This window comes from Cherax quadricarinatus, chromosome 55 (genome assembly GCF_038502225.1).
Source record: "Cherax quadricarinatus isolate ZL_2023a chromosome 55, ASM3850222v1, whole genome shotgun sequence".
Taxonomy (NCBI): Eukaryota; Metazoa; Arthropoda; class Malacostraca; order Decapoda; family Parastacidae; genus Cherax; species Cherax quadricarinatus.
In genome coordinates this window covers 12,319,379-12,337,265 of record NC_091346.1, presented here as the reverse complement: position 1 = coordinate 12,337,265, position 17,887 = coordinate 12,319,379, and the positions used below count along the sequence as shown (strand labels likewise).

General features: G+C 40.9%; 1 protein-coding gene across 6 annotated transcripts in view; it reads left to right on the top strand.

Annotated features, from left to right (window-relative positions):
• The window catches only part of LOC128698449 (carbohydrate sulfotransferase 11-like), a 174,503-nt gene that overhangs the window by 89,770 nt on the left and 66,846 nt on the right, over nt 1-17,887 (top strand). For all 6 annotated transcript variants that reach the window (XM_070096830.1, XM_070096827.1, XM_070096825.1 and 3 more), the window contains one exon: nt 15,232-15,779. In XM_070096830.1, the coding sequence (XP_069952931.1) occupies nt 15,319-15,779 (461 nt within the window). In that variant the 5' untranslated portion in view covers nt 15,232-15,318. The remainder of the gene's footprint in view (nt 1-15,231; nt 15,780-17,887) is intronic.

The window sequence follows — 17,887 nt, the reverse complement described above, 5'->3', positions numbered from 1 at the left end:
CCTTTTCGCAATCTGTATGGCTAAGTTCTACATCATTTAACTTATAAGTACTAGGGTTATGGGCACTCCCAAGCTTCAGAACCTTGCATTTATCTACATTGAACTGCATCTGCCACTTTTCTGACCAAGAATAGAGTTTGTTTAAATCCTCCTGAAGTTCCATAACATCTACGTTTGAATCAATTATCCTACCTATCTTTGTGTCATCGGCGAATTTGCTCATATCACTAGTAATTCTCTCATCAAGATCATTGATATATATTATAAACAACAACGGGCCCAAGACTGATCCCTGTGGAACGCCACTTGTTACAGATCCCCACTCGGATTTAACCCCATTGATGGACACTCTCTGCTTCCTGTCATTGAGCCATGACTCGATCCACGAGAGCACTTTTCCCCCAATGCCATGAGCTGCCACTTTCTTTAACAGTCTATGGTGCGGAACTCTATCAAAAGCCTTACTAAAATCTAAGTTGTGATGAATGGTTTGAAAAACCGTCAAGTTGAAGATTGAGACACTTATGCAACATATGGGAATCTTTATTCAGGAAACGTTTCGCCACACAGTGACTTCATCAGTCCGATACAAAGTAGAAAGGCGTAAGGAGAGGAGGAGTTTGAGGTAATCAGTCCCTCAGCCTGGAGTCACATCGACTCCAGGCTGAGGGACTGATTACCTCAAACTCCTCCTCTCCTTACGCCTTTCTACTTTGTATCGGACTGATGAAGCCACTGTGTGGCGAAACGTTTCCTGAATAAAGATTCCCATATGTTGCATAAGTGTCTCAATCTTCAAAATCTAAGTAAATAATATCAAATTCTTTATTGTGTTCAACAGCCTCAAAAGCTTTACTGAAGAAAGTTAATAAATTAGTTAGACAAGACCGGCCTCTTGTGAATCCATGCTGAGTATCATTAATCAAGCTATGCTTATCGAGATGGCTTCTTATAATTTGAGCTATAATTGACTCTAGTAATTTGCCTACTATTGAGGTCAGGCTTATTGGGCGGTAATTTGACGGTAACGACTTGTCCCCTGTTTTAAAAATAGGAATTACATTAGCCATCTTCCACATATCAGACACTACACCTGTCTGAAGAGATAAATTAAAAATATTAGTTAATGGTTCACAGACTTCCATTTTGCATTCCTTAAGAACCCTTGAAAAAACCTCATCAGGACCCGGCGACTTATTTTGCTTCAGTCCGTCTATCTGCTTCACAACCATTTCACTAGTGACTGTGATGTTACATAATTTATCTTCTTCTAGCCCACTATAAAAATTAATTACTGGAATATTGTTAGTGTCTTCCTGTGTAAAAACTGAGAGAAAATAATTATTTAAAATCGAGCACATTTCATTCTCTTTGTCAGTAAGGTGCCCATAGTTATTTTTAAGGGGACCTATCTTATCTCTAACTTTTGTTCTATAGACCTGGAAAAAACTTTTTGGGTTAGTTTTAGAATCCCTAGCAACTTTAATTTCATAGTCCCTTTTAGCTTTTCTAATCCCCTTTTTAATGTCCCTCTTAATGTCAATATACTGATTCATAAGATGACCCTCACCTCTTTTGATACGCCTATAAATTCCTTTCTTATGCCCTAGTAGATATTTGAGCCTATTATTCATCCATTTTGGGTCATTTCTATTTGATCTAATTTCTTTATATGGGATAAACGTTCCTTGAGCAGCATGTATAGTGTTCAGAAAACTGTCATATTGATAGCTCTCTTCGTTACCCCAGTCAACAGATGATAAGTGTTCTCTAAGCCCATCGTAATCTGCTAAGCGAAAATCTGGGACTACTACTGAGTTATCGCTACTATCGTACTTCCATTCAATGCTAAATGTAATTGATTTTTGGTCGCTAGCACCCAGTTCCTCTGAAATTTCTAAATTATTAACAAGGGATTCATTGTTTGCCATAACTAAGTCAAGCAGGTTATTTCCCCTTGTAGGTTCTGTCACAAACTGCTTCAAAAAACAATCCTGAACTACTTCTAAGAAGTCGTATGATTCTAAATTCCCAGTCAAGAAATTCCAATCAATATGACTAAAGTTAAAGTCTCCTAGAATTACTACATTATCGTGCCTTGTGGCCTTAACAATTTCCTCCCATAGTAGTCTCCCTTGGCTCCTATCTAAGTTTGGGGGACGGTATATCACTCCTAAAATCAGTTTTTCATGCCCCTCTGAAAATTCTATCCAAACAGACTCTGTATGTGTTACTTCAGACTTAATACCCGTTTTTATGCAACAGTTCAAGCGATCTCGGGCATACAATGCCACCCCACCCCCCTCCCAATACTTCTATCTACTTGGAACAATTTAAAACCCTGAATATGACATTCCGCAGGCATGTCCCGACTTTTTGAATTAAACCACGTCTCAGTTAAGGCAAATACATCAATGTTACCTGCACTAGCAACTAATCTCAACTCGTCCATCTTATTCCTAGCACTACGGCAATTAGCATAATAAACCCTTCCTGCTCATTTCTGTTTTTCTACTAAACCTATTACTGTCCTTATCACCCAAAGTCCCTGGCTTTTCAATATCTACCTCGTTCTGCTTATTACTAGTTCCCCTAGAACTCGTAATATTACTACACTGGGACTTCACTGTTTTCCTGCCAAAACCCATACCACTAACTATTCCTAGTTTAAAGTCCTAACTGCTCCCTCCACTGCAGTTGCCAGTGCTACCACCCCAGACCTAGATAAGTGAACCCCATCTCTGGCATACATGTCATCTTTGCCATAGAAGAGGTCCCAGTTGTCAATGAATGTTACTGCAATTTCCTTACAGTATTTGTCCAGCCAGCAATTGACACCAATTGCCCTGGACAACCATTCATTTCCAACTCCTCTCCTTGGCAAAACACCACATATGACAGGGTTCCCACCCTTACTCCTAATTATTTCTATTGCTGACCTATACCTGCTAATCAGGTCTTCACTCCTACGTCTGCCAACATCGTTGCCTCCAGCACTGAGACAGATAATAGGATTGCTCCCATTACCTCTCATGATGTCATCCATACGGCTAACAATATCCTCCATCCCAGCCCCAGGAAAGCAAACTCTCTGTCTCCTACTCCTGTCCTTCAAGCAGAACGCCCTATCCATATACCTAACTTGGCTATCCCCAACAACAACAATATTCTTACCTTCCTTAATGTCTTTCGTCCTGACGTTCCCAGTAGTCGACTCACATTCGTCGGGTAGCACTGAGAATGTATTAGATGTTTCCACAACAGTTTCCACGGCAGTCTCTTTCTTCTTCATCGTTTCTACCTTTCCATTCGTCTTCTTGATCGTCAACTTCGTTCCAGCCACTGTCCAGTTTCCCTTCTTGACCTGAGGACTCAAAACAGGAGGACTACTACGAATCTTCTTGTTTTCCTCGGTCAGTCGCCGAATTTCCATCTTCGCCATCTTCAATTCTTCCTTAAGCTGTTGGTAAAGTTGCTCGATGGAGGGCATCTTGCTTCAGTTCGTAGAGAGCGCGCAAACAGGTCTTCACAGAGCTAAGTACACGTCACCACTGCGCAAAAGCCAACTCAATCAGGAGCTACTGCGCAGCACGTCCGCACGGCCCAATAGCGATGCGAACACTCATCTTTGTCATCCTCCTCTGTACGTTTTCCGGAGCATTTATATCCATTCTGTAATGCGGTGACCAGAACTGAGCAGCATAGTCTAAATGAGGCCTAACCAAGGATATATAGAGTTGAAGAACAACTAGAGGACTTCTATTATTTATACTTCTAGATATGAAGCCAAGAATTCTGTTAGCTTTATTACGAGCACTAATGCACTGTTGTCTTGGTTTTAAATTACTGCTAACCAGAACTCCTAAATCTTTTTCGCAATCAGTAGTATTAAGATCTACATTATTTAGTTTATATGTGGCATGGTTATTTACCTCTTAAGTTTCCTCAATAGCCTCTGGTGTGGAAATCTATCGAAAGCCTTACTGAAGTCCATATACACAATATCATATTCATTACCATGATCTACCTCCTCAAACACCTTAGTGAAAAAAGTTAGTAAATTCGTAAGACAGGAACGCTCCTTTGTAAAACAGTGTTGAGATTCATTAATCAATCTGTGCCTGTCAAGATGGCTACGAATTGCTTCGGCAATTATTGATTCCATAAATTTTCCCACTGTGGAGGTAAAGGCTTATTGGTCTATAGTTCGAAGCCAAGGACCTGTCACCTGCCTTGTAAATAGGTATTACATTTGCCATTTTCCACTTATCAGGCACTATGCCAGTTTGTAGTGATATGTTAAAAAGATTAGCCAAAGGTATGCTAAGTTCCTCTTAACATTCCTCTAACACCCTTGCAAACAGTTCATCAGGACCTGGGGATTTGTTAGGTTTTAGTTTCTCTATTTGTCTGAGGACCATGTCACTAGTTACCGCAATCGTACATAGTTTATTATCATCCTGTTCTACATAATCTATTATTTCAGGAATATCGCTAGTATTTTCCTGGGTGAAAACTGAGATGAAGTAGGTATTTAGAATTTCTCACGTATCCTTATCACTGTCAGTGATCTGACCAGAGTTACTCTTAAGTGGGCCAATCTTGTCCCTAATCTTACTTCTGTATACCTGAAAGAATCCTTTAGGGTTAATCTTTGAATCCCTTGCGATCTTAGCCTCATAATCCCTTTTTGCTTTTCTTATTCCTTTCTTTATTTCTCTCTTTAATTGAATATGTTGATTTCTTAACTGCCCATCCCCTCTTTTGATACGCCTATATATGCCTCTCTTTTGACCAGTGAGATGTTTTAATCTATTGTTCATCCATTTGGGATCATTTTTGTTAGATCTAATTTCCCTACTCGGAACAAAAGTTGTCTGGGCAGCTAGAACTATGCTCTGAAAAACGTCATATTGGCAACCAAGATCACCTACCTGACCCATAGTCAGGACATCTCAATTTAGCCCACCCAGGTAATTTTTCAGTCCCATGAAGTCGGCCAAGCGAAAATCTGGGACAGAGATTTGATTGCAGTTATCTGGGTAATTCCATGATATATTAAAACTAAGTGATTTGTAATCACTTTCCCCAAGCTCATCATTAACCTCAAGATTATTAATTAGTGAATCTTTGTTGGCAAGAACCAAGTCAAGCAGATTGTTTCCTCTAGTTGGTTCTGTCACAACCTGTTCTAAAAAGCAATCCTGAACCATATCAAGAAAGTCACTAGACTCAAGATTTCCTGTCATATTGTTCCAATCAATTTGTCTAAAGTTAAAATCTCCTATTATAATAACATTTTCATATATAGATGCCTTATGAATTTCGTCCCATAACAGCTTACTGCACTCCCTATCAAGGTTTGGGGGCCTATAAATCACACCTAAAGTTAATTTGTCACGACCCTCTAGAAACTGTAGCCAAACAGATTTTGTGTTCGATGTTTCTAATCTTATATCATGTCCAAGACAACAATTTAAATTTTCTCTGACATACATCGCCACACCACCACTCTTCCTGTTGACCCTGTCAGTGTGGAATAGTTTATAACCATGTATGTTGCATTCAGAAGGCATTTCTATATCTTTCAGGTTGAACCAGGTCTCTGTTATACCAATAATATCTATATTACCTACACTTGCAAGTAATTTTAGCTCATATATCTTATTTCTTAGACTCCTACTATTTGTATAGTAAACTTTAAGGGAGCTAGTCACTTGTTGCCGTCTACTACCTCTCTTTGTTGATCAATTGATTTGCCATTACTAGCAACTTTATTTTGAATATTGTCTTTTAAACATATCCCTGAGGTATCCCGGTAATAACTGTTGTTTTTAACCCTAATGCTGCAGTCTGATTGTTTCCCACCAACACCCATACCTCTATAATCTATCAGTTTAAATTCTTAGACAAGTCATCAATTACCCTCTCATTTGAATAGGCTAATGCAACCACTCCATCCTCAGAGAGATGAACCCCATCCCTTGCATACATATCACGTTTGTCAAAGAATAGGTCCCAGTTATCAATGAATGGGATTGCAAGTTCCTTGCAATACCTGTCTAGCCAGCAATTTATACCAATTGCCTTAGACATCCATTCACTGCCCACTCCCTTTCTAGGCAAGATGCTACATATGACTGGGATCCCTCCCTTATACCTAACTACTTCTATGGCTGACCTGTACTTATCCAGCAGCTCCTCTCATCTGCCCTTCCCAATGTCATTACCCCCAGCACTAAGACAGATAATGGGCTTGATCCCATTACCTGCCATAATATTATCCAACCTGCTGACTCTTCAGTAAAGATAAAAGTGATTTAAATGTTTATCCATTAAAATCTGTAATTTATATTTATTTCTCATTGTTTTCTGTATGTAAAACTATAGTTATTCTTAATATAATGTATTTTTTGTTAATATTTGGCATCTGGAAAGGATTAATTGGATTTACATTATTTCTTAGGGGAAATATTACTTCGGTTCTCGTCCATTTCGGATTTCGACCGACCTTCTGGAACGCATAAGAGCGAAAACCGGAGTTCCACTGTACTACTATTACTACTACTACTACTACTACTACTACTACTATTACTAGTGCTAGCGAGAGACACACGGAGGGCCCGGGTTCGATTCCCGGCGGGTGGAAACATTTCATCTAGCAGCAAATAGGTACCTGGGTGTTAGTCGAATGGTGTGGGTCGCATCCTGGGGAACAAGATTGAGGACCCCAATGGAAATAAGTTAGACAGTCCTCGATGACGCACTGACTTTCTTGGGTTATCCTGGGTGGCTAACCCTCCGGGGTTAAAAACGAACGAAATCTTATCTTACTACTGCTACTACAACTACTACTACTGCTAATACTACTACTATTACTATTTCTACTGTTACTACCACCACTACTACTACTACTACTATTACTACTACTACTATTACTACTACTACTATTAATATTACTACTGCTACTTTTCCTACTGCTGCTACTACTACTACTGCTGCTACTACTACTATTGCTACCCACCATTACCACCATGTCTCACCACCACCGCCACCATCACCTTACCAACATGACCAGCACTGCACTCACCACCATCACCACTAACACACCAGCACCGCCACCACCACTACTAATACCACTACCACCACCACCACCACCATTACTACCACCGCATTACTATTACACTACCACCTTCCACCATTACTACTACCACTATTACTACTACACCTGCTGCCACTACTTACCATTGCTACCTACCACTGCGCTGCCATTACCACTGACCACCCCATTACTTACTATCCTCCACTACTACCACTGTTACTACTACTATAATACTACTAATGTTACTTCCACTATCACTGCCATTATTCCCACTAACACCACTCTACTACCATTACTACTATTGCCACTACTCACTGGACATCAAGCACCACTATTACTACTACTACTAGTATTACTATTATTCCTACTACTACTACTATCACTACTACTACTCCTAGTACTATCACTATTATTACTACTTCTGCTGCTACTACAACCACTGCTACTACTATTACTACTACTCCTACTGTTACTACTACTACTATTACTGTTACCGCTACTATTACTGCTACTACTACTATTACTATTACTACTATTACTCTTACTATTACTACCACTATTACTAGTATTACTATTACTATTATTACTTCTACTACTATTACTGCTACTACTACTACTAATACAACAACTACTACTACTACTATTGCTACTACTACTATTTCTGTTAATACTACCATTACTATTACTGCTAATATTACTGCTACTACTACTATTACTACTTCTATTATTATTTTTTTTTATATTTTTATTTAAAAGGACACAGTACAAGATATAAATAAATAAAAGAACACAATTATTAACCGTTTGAAAATACAATGACCTACCATTAACCCCATAGCATACCACAAGTGTTACATTCATATTGTATTAAAGAATATACCATCACCGAACAATGAAACGAACAGGATAACACCTGCTCAGAAAAAACATCAACAAATTCTAAACCTACAAATCATGCCTATTATACAGTACAGTAAAACCTCCTTGCACAAAGTACACAGATGATATGATGCAGCATACATTACAATAATTAAACAAAGGCTAACCCAACCCTACAATAAAATTACAAAGACATACCACATAATACTTCCCGCAAATAGCAGGAAACTCTTAACATAATAAAGAGCGAGAGAGCTCCAGCACCGAACAAAAAAATTAGCAAAAACCAAAAACCCAAAATTTTATGTCTGTGTCCACATAAATCCCCCACAACTCTGTACAATTAGACCCCTTGCACAAAGTGCACAATAAATATTATTTAACATACAAAAATTAAAATTATAAGAACATTAATTTAAACATTAGGCAAACCAAAGCCGACAATAAACATTACATTGGTACATATCACAATGAAACTCCCCACATAAACACTGGGCAGGAAACACCCTCAAGTAAAAGACATAACATTATATACGCAAGTATCAACCCATACAACTAACAAAATCCTAACATAAGGTATCAAAACTGTCTAGTTACAGGACATAAAAACCTTATCTCCCTATTTGAAACACTAGTACATCATTGCTGATTTTTTTTTTTTTATAAACAGTCTAAAAGATAATATATAAACAAATAATTAGCATATAATTATAATTCTCATTGCCTAAAGACTCGCCGCACTTACTTCGTGCCGGCACATACTACCCCCCCCCCCTTTTCCCTATTATCAATGTTATTATACTGGGCGTTATCATGGGAATAAAAATTCCTCATGCACATACAGTAGTCATAATTAAAAATATTGACATACAAGTTCGTACATGTTCCATCCTTGTTTTTTCCCCAATAACACCATTGAACAAAACCAATTTACAATCTCACAGAAACCCCATTAAGGGCATCGCACAATAAAATTGTCCACTCCTAACCTAATACCTCACTATTCATTATAATTCATATATCATTACATAACATGATTAGGTACATAGAAAAAGGTGTCATTATATGTGATTATAAAATTGACTAAGCCAAAGATCATGATTTCATATATAAACATAGCAGAAAAATTTTCCCACAAAGCAACTGTGCAGGGTCACAGCACTTCGCAAACATAAGTTATACAACGATCAAGTTAACTTGTGTGCTTATCTTAACATCATTCTGCTCTAAACCCGAGATCCCAAGGTTTAGTCATCATGGTTTTTAAGGTTATCCTGTATGCAGTGAACATAACCATAGATTCCAAATCCTCATTCATCTCCCTTCCACTCTATTCATAACCCTCCCACCATCCACACTACAAAGAAGCCTAAACCAACCCACCCTCATGTGTCCCCCGGTAGGAGACCAACCCTTTGCCCGCCCCCTGGGTTCATGAGGAGAAGGCCCCCCACAGTGAGATTCCGGTAACCCTCCGAAAAGCTAACTACCCACCTCCCACCATAGACTTGCCTATTCCTACACATAGTTCTATAAAATCTCGCTGCTAACGCTTTTATCCTCAACTCTCCCCTAACCTCCCTCATCCCCCAAGATACATGTAAATAATCCGTCATAACATACATTAAGGCTCTACCCACATCACCCGGCACCCCAGTTACATCCAACATTAAGGCCCGTAGGAATGGCCATTGCCCCCCCCCCAAAAGTCTGATAACTCTCAACATCCATAACCTCACCCCCTCCAAAGAGGGACAAAAATATACCGCATGAAAAGCCGTTTCGATGTCCCCACAATGCAAGCATGAGTCCTCTCTCACAAGACCCATTTTATATAACACATCCCTAGAGGCCAATATTCCCATCAGAAAACGATATACTAACTCTCGTACCCTCGCTGTTATTCTAAGCAAGCCAAACTTCCTCCATATGCTTATCCAGTCATATGTTGGATATACAGCAAGTCCCTGTAAGACACCCTTGCCTACCACAGCACCCACCATTCGTTTGACCTTTAACGTGGACACCTGTTTAACATGTAATAAAACCCTCAACATATCCTCACAATACCGCAAATCCCTTCCACACCACCATCTTCGTGCATCCTCCATTACCCTACCTACCCTGACTCCTCTGTTCCCCCCAGTCCGGATATATCTTTGTTTAATATATAAAGCCATTACTCTATGACCCAATGACATCAGGCCAAGACCCCCACGTCTCCCCTCCGTCATCACCACGTCCTTGCTCAACCATGCCCTCCCAAACCCCCACACATACCTTAGAACCTTCCTCTGGATTTCTGCAATATCCTCTGCTCTTAAAGGGAACACCTCAGCCACTCCCCACACCTTACTGTAAACCAGAGAGTTGACCACTAAAACTCTCTGCTGTAATGTTACGTCCCTAGCCCTTAAGCCACCTAGCCTACCCAAAACCCTGCTCGTAACTAATTCCGAATTTATCTTCCTACTCTCCTGCACTTCCGCCATGTACCATATTCCACAAACCTTAATTCTGTCCACTACTGACCATCCCAAACCCTCCCCCAAGTCCCCTCCCACCCAATCCCCCACCTCTAATAGTCTCGACTTCATTAAATTAACTCTCATACCCGTGGCGTCCCCAAAAATCTGAATGATTCCACCAACTTTCCTTAGATCTTCCTCATGCCTTACCAGCACAGTAGTATCATCTACGTACCCCACAATCCCCCCCCCGCCCACCCCCCCTAATCCCATGTTCATTCATCACCTCATCCACCAGCCCATAAAATGGATTCTGTACGCAGGCAAACAATAACTGAGAGAGTGGACAGCCCTGCCTCAAACCTCTCTCCATCAGTACTGGGTCCCCCAACTTACCATTAACCTGTACCCTAATAACTGCTCCCTCATACAAGGTTTGCACCCATCTCACCACCTTCTCCCCCAAACCCAACTGTTCCAAACAAACTTTTAAGAAATCCCTATTCACACAATCATACGCATTAGCCCAATCTAATCCAAGTATTCCCCCTCCGGTGCAGTCCTCAATAAAATCCCTTATGCGACTATGCCCGTCCCTCATACTTCTTCCCGGAATGCCAAACTGTCCCCCATGTACCACTGATCCTAAAACCTTCTTCAGTCTATTGCCCAGAATTTTAGCATAAATTTTATAATCTGCACACATTAAGGATATTGCTCTATAATCATTCAATACTTTCCCATCCTTCTTCTTCGGCACCAACACAACGATCCCTGTTTTCTGGGTCTTCCCCATCCTCCCACTGCTCCACATATGATTCAAGACTTCCACTAACCCATACCTAATGCATTCCCAATAAACTCTATAAAAATCATTCGGTATTCCATCAATGCCCGGCGTCTTACCCTGACTCATCCCGTAAACCGCCTCCCCCACCTCCTCCTCACTAATACTACCCTCCAGCATTTCCCGTTCCTCTTGTCCCAATACAATAGTATTCTGCATAACCCCAAATACCTCCTCACTGACAACTTCCTTGTTCCTCCTCCATTTCTCCCTAAACCAATAATCAGCATAACCACTAATATCATCTGTATCAGTAAGACCTTGACCCACCACATATCCTCCCCCCCATCAGCGACCACTAGATGCGCTATGGTAGTCACCATCTGCCTTTCCCTAAATTTTCTCAGGACATAACCTGATGGTCGATCACCCTTTAACACCTCCTCTAATCCTGCCCTAACTCTAATCGCATTAAACCTTTCATTATGCAATCCTTCAATCCTACTCCTTAAGCCATCCACCTCACCTCGCACATCTTCCCTTCCCCCCCCGTCGTAAACAGCATTTAGCTGTCCCTCCAGGTAGTTTTGCAAACCATATCTCCACCTTGCCTGTTCCTTTCCACGTATCCTAAAAAACTCTGCTATTGCTGTCTTTGCCCGCATCTCCCACCAGTCAAGCAAATCCATCCCACCATCCCTACCCTCCCAGCAATGTCTCCACCATTCCTCAAAGGATGAGCCTTCATCCCTCTCCTGCAGAAGCCTCACATTCAATTTCCAATACCCAGCATATATGCGTACTATACCATCCACCCGCAGATCAGCTATCACCGCCCTGTGATCCGAAAAACCGACATCAAAAGCCCTCACTCTCTCCACTCCAATCCCCTGCATCACATATATCCTATCTAACCTCGCCCCATAATTCCCACGAATGAACGTGTGCTCCACCCCATACTCCCCCCTACCCACCACATCTACAACTCCCACATCCCTTAACACATCCCTTAGCACACCTAAAACACATCCTGCCCCCCTCGGCGTCACATCACCATACCTAATCACACAGTTCCAGTCACCTCCAAGTACAGTTATAGAAGGTAAACCTCGCAAATAATACATCAAAACATCACGTACAAAATCAACTTTGACTCTAACATTGTTACATGCTGGCATATATACACCAATGAAACATACTCTCCTCACCCCCCAGTGCCCATCTACCCTTACAACCCTCCCCCCTCCCCCCTCCTCCCAACCCATGACACGCAATGGGCTGGTCTCCTTTACAGCTACTGCTACCCCTCCTTTTAATTGCAAAGCATTACTGACAAACATTTTATAACCCTTCAAACTCAATTCACTCCCTAACCTATGGTTATGCTCCTGCAAAAAACATACATCCACATCAAACCTTCGTAAAAACCACTCTAACCAAACCCTTTTTACCTCAGATTTAAGCCCATTGACATTTATTGTGACACACTTGAATTTGCCAGAAGAGGGGGCTTACCCCTATGCCGCTGTATTTTACTCACTTCACCTTTCTCAGTACCTGTACCATTTTTATCCTTTTTTCTAACCTGTCCACCAGCCCCTCCTTGCCCCCCCCCACTGATCTTCCCCGGTACACCCCCTCCCCTGCTTGCCTTTTCCCCTACAACTACCCATGACTTCTTCTCGGGTCTCTGCCCAGGTGTTAAAACCTCATCTAGGTCAAAAGCACCCGCAGTTCTTTTTCGTGAGCTCTCACTCACACACAAATCTACGTCCTGCACGTCCTCCTGATGGACTTCCACCACCACTTCCATGTCCTCTCTGTCATTCCTCGGACCCTTCACCTGTCCCTGCTGCTCAACCATCAGCTGCATCTCACTTGACTTCTCAGGACCATCCTCCCCGGCCACCTTCTCTTCGAAAAACTCCTGCAGAACCGCTTCCAGCAGCTTCTCCTGGGTAGACTCTTCCACGTCCACCCGTCCCTCAGGCGATGGGGGCCCCTCCCCTGTCACCTCCGGGAGGGTAACACAGGTACCGACCGTCGATACTTCCCGTTCTACTTCTTCACTCCATCTACCACTCGTCACTGCTTCCTCCTCTCGCAACTCAGGCATCAACTCACATGGTCTCTGCTCCACTGCCAACGTACCAGGAGCCCTGGTAGGCTGCTTTCTAGGACACTGTGCTGCCATATGTTCATATGAGCTACATAGTCGACAGGTCTTTCTCTGGCCGGCATAGTGTACAAAGACTTGCGTCCTGGACTCCACCAGCATGACATAGGACGGTATAGGCCTAGCCAACGTCATTTTGAGGGTATAAGAACCCTCAGGTCTTCCCTTATATGGCCCCTCTGTCCATACTCCCATCGTTGCCGAATGGACTTTTCCGTAGTTATGGAATACCTCCTGTATACTATACGCCGTCGCCTCGAAAGGGACATTTCTCACCTTCACCCACGTGTAGTACCTGGATACGTCATGCAGAACAACCTCCACTGCCGAGTTCACTGTCACCTTCCTCTCCTGGTACTCGTCAACAAGTCTGTCGTAGACGCCGGTATGATTCAGTTTCAGGAATACTCTGTTCATCCCATTTAAGGCAACGCCATAAACTTCCTCGTTGGGGACACCATAGGCGTCCCTGATGATAGCAGGCAGCAATGTATGCATCGTAGTTCCAGTAAGTGTGCCACGTATCAGCTGTATACAAACAGTGTTAATCCTCTGTCCCACTCGGTACGCCATTTTGTCTACTAGTTGCTAAAGGTCACCACCAGAGGGCAGGTGTAGCTACTAGGTGTGCGTCCTCTCTCCCCGGAGGTCGAGAGACGAATATCTATTATTATTACAACAATTACTACTACTGCTATTACTCCTACTATTACTACCACTACTATTACTATTAGTACTACTACTACTATTACTACTACTACTATTACTATTACTACTGCTATTACTACTACTAGTACTAATACATTTACTACTGCTACTATTAGTACTACAACTACTACTACTACTACTACTGTTAGTACTACTGCTACTACTTCTACTAATAATAATATTAAGTTCCAGAAGTATTTCCATCTCTTCGTGATCCGAGAAAGGTTCTCCAAATTGCAAAATAATAGTCAATTCTTCCTCAGTGAATGGGATTCGAAGAGGTGCAGATTGATCATGAAGATCTAATGCAGCTAAAAATAAGAAAATGCATGCCTATGCCTGTGTATATCTGGGCATATGTATGCATGTACATCAGTACGCTGTTCTATATGTTTGCGTGTTGTTATGTACATGTGTATGCATTTGAATGAAACTGTACACTACTGTTCAGTTGCTCTTGTATGGCAGTACATTTGTGCATATGTGTTTATATTCATAAGTGAAAGTATGAAAGTATGTGGCACCCTGGAACCTAAGTGGTGCCTTCAGAGCGGTGGCACCAGGCTGCTGATTAATAATTACAACAACAACAATAATAATAAAAATAATAATAATAATAATCTTATTTCTACAAGTACATGTACAAGGTATACAGACCATAGCTGACATCAGTGACATACTACTATAAAGAAAGTCCCTTGTTATGCAGAGCATTTCAGGCAAATTACCTGGAGTTTAGGTCGATGTTTCGGTACAACTTGGACCATTTACAAAGTCAGTGTGACTTTATTCCAGACACGGTACTGTGCCTTTTTGTTGTTTACTGTAGCTCGTGTTTGCATGCGCAGCTTTCTACCTGGTTAAGACAGTACCAGTACCAGAAGGAACGAACCCAGACCGAAGTGTCTTTTGCCACTGGCTTTCATCTGCTGAATAAAGACACAAGTGCAACACCCAGAACGTCGGTGGGATTATGACGTGTTTGTAATACTCAGGACGTCTGGTTGATAGAGACGTATATGTAACATATGACTCGAATTGCTTGCTATTCTTTATTTAGCATTTTGTTGCTATTGATATGGCTTTTGCTTGAATAAATTTTTATTTGCAGATAAATCTTAAGGATAAATCTACGGTGGAAGGCAGAACTGCAAGAATAAACCAGTTGCGGGAGCTATGCAACAGCAGCAGTACAAATATGAAGAATGATCAGTGGACAATCAACCCTGGAATAACACCATTATCTGAAAGTTCACGTAATGTAGTCAATATCCTGACGGAGAGGCGCAAGTTGCTTCAGACGCAGTGCGAAGAGAAACTGACTCCCGAGGAGAAAGCACAACCCGCTAACAGCAATGAATTTCTCATAAGTGATAAATATAAGCTGGTGTGGTGTAACGTTTTCAAAGCTGCCTCCACTACCTGGATGTTCAATTTCTTTATAATGGCCGGCAAGACCGAAAAGGAGTTTCGGCTGTCCCTCAAGACCTCAGCCGTTGAAGAGACGAGAAAGTTGTACCCACGTCCCTCCATAGAGGAGCTGAATGACTCCCTCACTTGCCTGAACTACTCTTCATTCATAATCGTCAGGGAGCCCTTTGAACGACTCCTGTCTTCGTACCGGGACAAAATAGAGTCCACTGCTCAGTATTACTTCAGGTAAGACTCGATGCCATTTTGTTTTTTCTCTTTTGCTTTACCACCTTCAAGTGAGGTTCCGAGATGTCAGTGAGGGGCCCTTTACGTAATCTTTACGTAGAGAATCCCAGCTACCCGCCCCTTCCTTGGATCAAACTAATTGCCTATCATTCTCCAAGTGCTCTGTGAATCTTACCAGTTTAGAGCATCTCTGTGAATAGATAATATTAGTAATAATAATAATAATAATAATAATAATAATAATAATAATAATAATAACAATAATAATAATAATAATAATAATAATAATAATAATAATAATAATAATTAGTAATAATAATAATAATAATAATAATAATAATAATAATAATAATAATAATAATAATAATAATAATAAATAATAATAATAAATAATAATAATAATAATAATTAATACCTCGTCTATGGAGGCAAAAACAGGAATGTTCCAAAGGATACAATATATGGGTGTGAAGTATGGTTTTTAAATGTTGCAGCAAACAAGAGGTTGGAGTAAGAGGAGACATCACGTTTAATAGTTTAAAAGACAGAGTGGATTACCAGAGTATGATTCCGAGTGTTGATGAGATGGTTTGGACAATTAGATGGTTTGGACAATTAGATGGTTTGGACAATTAGAAAGAATGACGTATAAATGGATGACAAAGTGAGTCTATAAATTTCTGGTGGAAGGATGGAAGGGGTAGGGAACGTATCCACGACAAATAGTGCGACTTTTAAGCACTGAAATTGTGCCTTTCCAAACATCTGACACCCATCTTTCAGATAACTTTACCATAAAATCACCTCAAAAATACAAGTTAAGCTAGTTAATCTGTTAATTAAAAAATTATGGCACTAAATAAAAATTACAAGTGCACCTTCCTTGCTTTCACTGACGCCAGGTTCTGAGTCGCAAGGAATTTTATGCAGTGAATTATCTTCAAGATATCACACCACTTCTGCTTTTCCTTCTCTGTTACTGAAATGAAGCGCCAATAACGCCTCTGTTTCCAGCTAAATTTCGTTCCATTTCTTTCCATTGTGTGAAACACTCCCAATGATTCATAGCAGTTTCATGAGCACTTACCACTGGTTGAATCTACTTTCCTGCTCCATTGAGGATTGATGGTCTGACTAGATAGACAGAAGTCAACAGATACAAAATGCAGACATTTTAGAAGGGGAATAGACCAGCCATGAGTGATTCACTTCCTCACCACCACCGTTTCTCAGTTTCCTTCTGAACATAGTTCTGTTCATAGAGCGGTTATCTTTTGGTAGGAAAGTCCACTCACTGTCCTGGAAATACTTTGAATCCAGCTTTATTATTTCTGTTCTCAGCGCGTCAGGCAGAATTGCTTTTCCTGTGCTCCTTCCCTCAGTACCCATGAAGTGATGATGACCGGTCCCGCCGGATTTGATGTATGTAGTTCTATTAGCAGCTTCTTCACCTATTTCTCAGTTGTGTGTAGTGTGTCCAGCACTTGTTGGTGTACTCTAACATCCAGGTTTGTTGGAATCATTTCTGTGTCCACTGAAAATACTTCCTTAAATCTTCTATAGAGCTCTTCACGTACTTCTTTGTCGTTTCTTGTGATTTTTCCTCTTTCCTTCCTCAGCCTGATTACCTAGTCATTGACGGTTTTTTCCGCTGATGTGGCTGTACATCACCTTTGGATCAGATTTATCTTTCGATGCTATGTCATTCTCGTAATGCTGCTGGGCCTCCCTCCTTACCCATGCGTATTCATTTCTGGCTCTTCAACTAATTCCTTATTTTCCTGGGTTCTTTGTCTTTATACTTTTTCCATTCTCTAGAACATTTAGGTTTGTCCTCCCTACACCTTTGGGTGAACTCTTGTTTTTGTTGCCCTTGGGTACAAACCTTTCCACTGTCTCCTTTCACTTTTTGGTTACATATTTCATAATTTTATTTACTGTTTTTCCCATCAGATCTCTCTCCCACTGCACCTCGTGCAGGAAATTCCTCATGCCTGTATAATCCCCTCTTTTGTAGTTTGGCTTCTCTCATTCTATTTATGCTTTTTCATTCTCCACTTTTAACATAATGTATTCGAAGATCAGAACCATGTGAACACTTGCTCCAA